We start from the raw sequence: 4,701 nt of genomic DNA, 5'->3' as shown, positions 1-4,701 counted from the left end.
AGTTTAATTTCTTTGTGTTGAGAACGCAATTGTTCTCAAAACAACGTGATGGCAGACGCACATGCCCATGCTTATTGGGCTGTTGTGGGTGGTTTACATTACAAACCCATTTGCAGGAAAGTGCGGGCAGGGCTGGCCTGGTGCCACCTTACGGTCACGGGACAGGTGGGAATCTCAGTTTTCCCATGATCCAAGAGAAAATTCAATCAGGTGCAACTGCATCTCCATTTGTCAATATATATCATAAGATTTTTCGTGAATATCAAATAGCCAAAATTAGACTTCGCTTTTCGTAATCACTAGCAACAGGGCTGTTTTCTTTTCTTTTCTTTTCTTTAGTGGGGCAGGGGGAGGAAAACGTATGTCAAACTTATTTTTAGAATCACTTGCTTATGAGATGGCTTTGGGGTGGAAAGCAAAGGAACGGGTGGGGATGGAGATGATGGAGACGAAAAACTTAAACAAAGGGAAATTACAGCCTATCCAGCAGCACGGGAGAATTGAGCGCGCGGTCTCTTTAAAGGCGGCACCTGCGCAGCGGCTGCTGCTGGTGCTGATGCTGCAGTGCTCGGGTTATTCTCGGTGAAACCATCGGGGTAACTCGCGTTCAAACGACGCCTTACATCATCCATGGCGGGTACACATACTGTTGCTGTTTTGATACGCTCAATTATCATATTCACTGTTTCAGCGTCAGGCTAACCTGATGTTGGGGATGGAGAAGGAAATATAATGCTTACCCTTGCAGCATGTGGTTGCTTTGAAGACTCTTTTTCATTTATTTATTTATTTTTGCTGAAAGGGACATTTTTGTGCATGCAAAGAGACATACAGATAGCCCACATTATACAGTGATTCATAGTTTTTACTTCTAAAACAGATAAGGTCTCACTATTTGTTCTGCCCTCTCAAAAGCAGCCTTTACATAATATGTAGAGAAGATATGTGCACTGTAAGGAATTCTGACATTTACATATTCTATAACCCAATTTTAGGTAATAAACTTACTTTTGGTTAGTTAAAGAAATTAAAAAATTAAGAAAAAAATAAAAAGAATTAGATATTTTGCTGCTCAGAGACTTTCCACCTCACAAGGTATACGTAAAGATAGCACCTGCACATCACTGGTGATAAAACAACAGTGGTCATGTTGTGGTGGCTAATAATTAATATTCATTAATGAAATATACACAAACTTTTAAGAGGTAAGAGAGGTCAGTTGTAAATGATAACATAACCACACAATCCTCACCCTTATGAAATATGACATGTCATATACTGTATATTTGACATGTCATATTTCATAATATAAAAGAAAGAATATGGTCAAAGGTCCATGCCAAATAATTACTTTTGTACTTTCAATGTTATCACTCAACAGTTCCCAGAACCAAGCATCAAAGAACAGAAATAACAATTAATCCATGGCAAAAACCTTTGCAGACCACTCCTTTCTAAGGTAAGAGATAAGACTATAAAACCGATAATTTATGATCTAGAAATTGGCATGCAAAGAAAACACAGAATATAAATAGAGTGTGAGGTTGTGAGAGACATTCAGACACACTGAGCGGACTGACTGGTAGAATGGCTCTGACAGCGATTACTCTTCTGTGCTTTGCAGCTTTGCTGCCTTTCCCAGGGCTGGCACTGCCTGCTGACTCAGGTGAGGCTTCTTCTAAAGCTGTGATTTCTGCTTAAAATAAGGAGAAATATGACTGAATTGAAATCCTTGCAGGTCTACCTTTCTATTGTTCGTTAGTGTATCTTTTATCTTACACCATTAACCTTAGGATTATTCAGGTAGGGTAAGGTTAGTCAAATCTAGCCTTAACCATAAAGTACTCACCTGCCAGCAAGTTGAAGTCCTTCAGGAATGATGTGGAAGACCCCCTTGTGGTTGTCCTTTTTTGAGGCTCAGTTTGTAGATCTAAGTAATACTTATTTTATTGGCTGCAATACAAAGCAGTTAATGCAAAACAAAATAAAATCAGCATAAGCTAAAAAAGCTCTATAATCTATAGCTTTATCCAGCAATATGGAGATGCTGTTAAGCGTCCCTCTTTAGGGTATCAGGTTGTTCTTTAAAGTCTTTTACTTTTATACTTTTTGGGAAATTCCAACTTCTTATTATTCATCAATTGATCAAGGTCGTCTTAGCAACTCGTGCTCACACCAAATGTCGTTTATGCTGTTGTCTCCTTCACCGAAGTGTTCATCTGGCTCACCTCGGCTTGAGGTTGCAGCATGATCTCTTCACCCCTGTGTAACCCTCTTGTTAAGCTTTGTGGTTAGTTACAAAAGTAACAAACTCAAAAACATAGCTTTCGCAACTGTTGTTTTGTCATCTTATCTTGTAATAAACAAAGGAAGTATCGCAGTTCTTAATTTCATAATCACTCAAGCATTCAAGCACATACTTTACTTAAAAGGCATTAACTTAAAAGCAAGCAAATAACATAACATTGAAACAAGTATATAGCAATATCAATGTCCAAAACACTATTATAATATATTTAAAGTATGAAATTTAATATGTTAATATGAATTTTATGGAGACCCTATATTGTGCACAAAAACAGAGTAAAGATCAAAAACAGTTTGATTCATCACAGATTTCCATTGCATTTGCAGTGCTGGCCAAGTTATTCTTAAAAAAAAGTAATTAATTACTAACTAATTACATTTTCAGCAGTGTACTGTACTAATTACTCTTTAAAAAAGTACAACATTACTTATTACTAATTACTTTCTAAAGCCTTGACAGTTGAGTAATACAGGGATAGAAATGGAAATGCTCTTTTAATTCTTTCAAATAAATAATATAAAACTGCATAAATTATTCTAACTGACCAAAGTATTTGAAGGGAGAATTATGTTACATTAAAAACTTTTAACATTTTAACTTTAGACATTAAATTCTGATGTTAACTCCACTATTGTTTTTTTATGGAATTGATATAGTCTCTACAGTATTTAATGCAATTACATAAGAAGTAACTGTAATTAAATTGAAATAAAAAAGAGCAATCCCTTACTTTGACTTTTTTATTTTTTAAATTACAGTAATTAATTACTTAGTAATGCATTACACCCAACACTGTGTATCTGTTATTAAAGCTACACTAAGCACTCTAAATTACCACTGCATGTATTTGATATTCAAGCTATATAACGCCCTTTCTTTTTCTCTCCCAAACAGGCAAGCTGGAACAGGTCCCTGTTAAGGTGACTGTCGTTAATGATTTCACTAATGAGGTTCTTTCCTACTCCACCACTGTGATAGAGGAAGGGCTGATGTTTGGTGTCTTAAATCAACTGCAGGACACCAGCGACAACTTCAAGTATTCCTCAAAATTTTACTGAATTTACTGAGGTTGAATTTAATTTTTGTGCTAATTTTGATATATTTCTGTTTTAACAATAGATTCTCATATACTATTCACAAAACCTTTGGCATATATCTGGAGAGTGTAAATGGATTGGCTGGATCTGATAAGGACCAGACATACTGGGAGCTTCTGTCTGAGAAAGCAGGAGTTACAACCCGACTGGAAGTGGGTAAGGGAAAGAAGATAATTATATAATACCGCTGTGGAGCAGGAAATTTTAATTTAATTTACAACACGAAATAATTAAAATAGCATTCAAATATACAAATACCTCCTTTTTAAATATAAATTATTATTTATACTCTGGAATGCCTCAATCTTTTGCAGGAATTGGCTGCTACCAACCCCAGAGAGATGAGAATTTGATCCTGAGGTTCACCACTTGGGCCAAAAAATAGTTGTATTTAGTGGTTTAAATGTTACTGCTGAATTAATTCCACATCTTGTTTAAGTGGTCTTCAATATTAAGTTGAAGTGAGTGGATAAACTCATAATTTCATATCTGCAGTAGTATAATACTCTAATAAACATACATAGAGCTAATGGAACTGAAAAGCCTCCCTGATTTTTTAAAAATCATTATTGACTAATTTGATTCAAATGAATAGTGTACATTACCAGTACAGTGTTCAACACTACCTCTTTACCTGGCTTATGCTCAGAGGGAAACAAGATTAAGGGAATTATCACACAGATCAGGGAAAAACAGTCAGTGATTTACATGTAGGTCTCCATTTCACTTGATATCCAGAGATGCACAAAAAGCCTTTATATTCAGTTTGAGAAGTTGACTGATGGACGGACAGACAGAAAGGTGTTTTCATTAAACAGTGAGACAGTCTGTAACATCTCAGGAATTTAAATGAGTCCATGGCGGAAGTCTTTACAGTACACTCCTTTCTAAGGTATGATAATAGACACACTGGGCAGACTGGTAAAATGGCTCTGACAACAATTATACTTTGTGCTTTGCAGCTTTTCTAAAGACTGGGGCTTTTTTGCTTTTTTTGTTTACATATGACACATTGAGGAAGCTGAGTGTAGTAAAATTTGTCTACTTTAACATTATAATATGTTTTTATTATTCAAGGTCATGGATTTCCAGGCAAGGAAAAAACATAGAAATAATAGACCTTCAAAATACTAAAAAAATCTAGAGAATTATGAAATTTGATATGTATATCTTTGGATCGTGGGGTAAACCCAGAGGAAATCAATGTCAACATGGAGAGAACATACAAACTCCACACAGAAAGGCCTCCTGGAACATTTCTCATTCATTGTTTATGCTGTAATACAGTCAGTAAAA

At 35.6% G+C, this 4,701-nt stretch overlaps 1 protein-coding gene across 1 annotated transcript; it reads left to right on the top strand.

Moving 5' to 3' along the window:
* Nucleotides 1-1,502: 1,502 nt before the first annotated feature.
* tcnba (transcobalamin beta a) lies at nt 1,503-3,947 on the top strand. Its single transcript, XM_051892622.1, has 4 exons — nt 1,503-1,666; nt 3,203-3,344; nt 3,428-3,561; nt 3,720-3,947. The coding sequence occupies exons 1-4, from the start codon at nt 1,588-1,590 to the stop codon at nt 3,788-3,790; spliced, it is 426 nt and encodes a 141-aa protein (XP_051748582.1). The 5' UTR covers nt 1,503-1,587; the 3' UTR covers nt 3,791-3,947.
* The last annotated feature ends 754 nt before the right edge of the window (nt 3,948-4,701 follow it).

The sequence above is a fragment of the Ctenopharyngodon idella genome, chromosome 5 (assembly GCF_019924925.1).
Source record: "Ctenopharyngodon idella isolate HZGC_01 chromosome 5, HZGC01, whole genome shotgun sequence".
Lineage (NCBI taxonomy): Eukaryota > Metazoa > Chordata > Actinopteri > Cypriniformes > Xenocyprididae > Ctenopharyngodon > Ctenopharyngodon idella.
The sequence above is the reverse complement of the archived record's forward strand: the minus strand, read 5'-3'. Positions and strand labels throughout refer to the sequence as shown.

Coding starts and splice junctions, on each gene's coding strand:
- tcnba (XM_051892622.1), top strand. CDS start 1,588: ATGGCTCTGACAGCGATTACTCTTCTGTGCTTTGCAGCTTTGCTGCCT. Junction 1,667..3,202: donor GGCACTGCCTGCTGACTCAG/GTGAGGCTTCTT, acceptor TCTCCCAAACAG/GCAAGCTGGAACAGGTCCCT. Junction 3,345..3,427: donor GACACCAGCGACAACTTCAA/GTATTCCTCAAA, acceptor TTTTAACAATAG/ATTCTCATATACTATTCACA.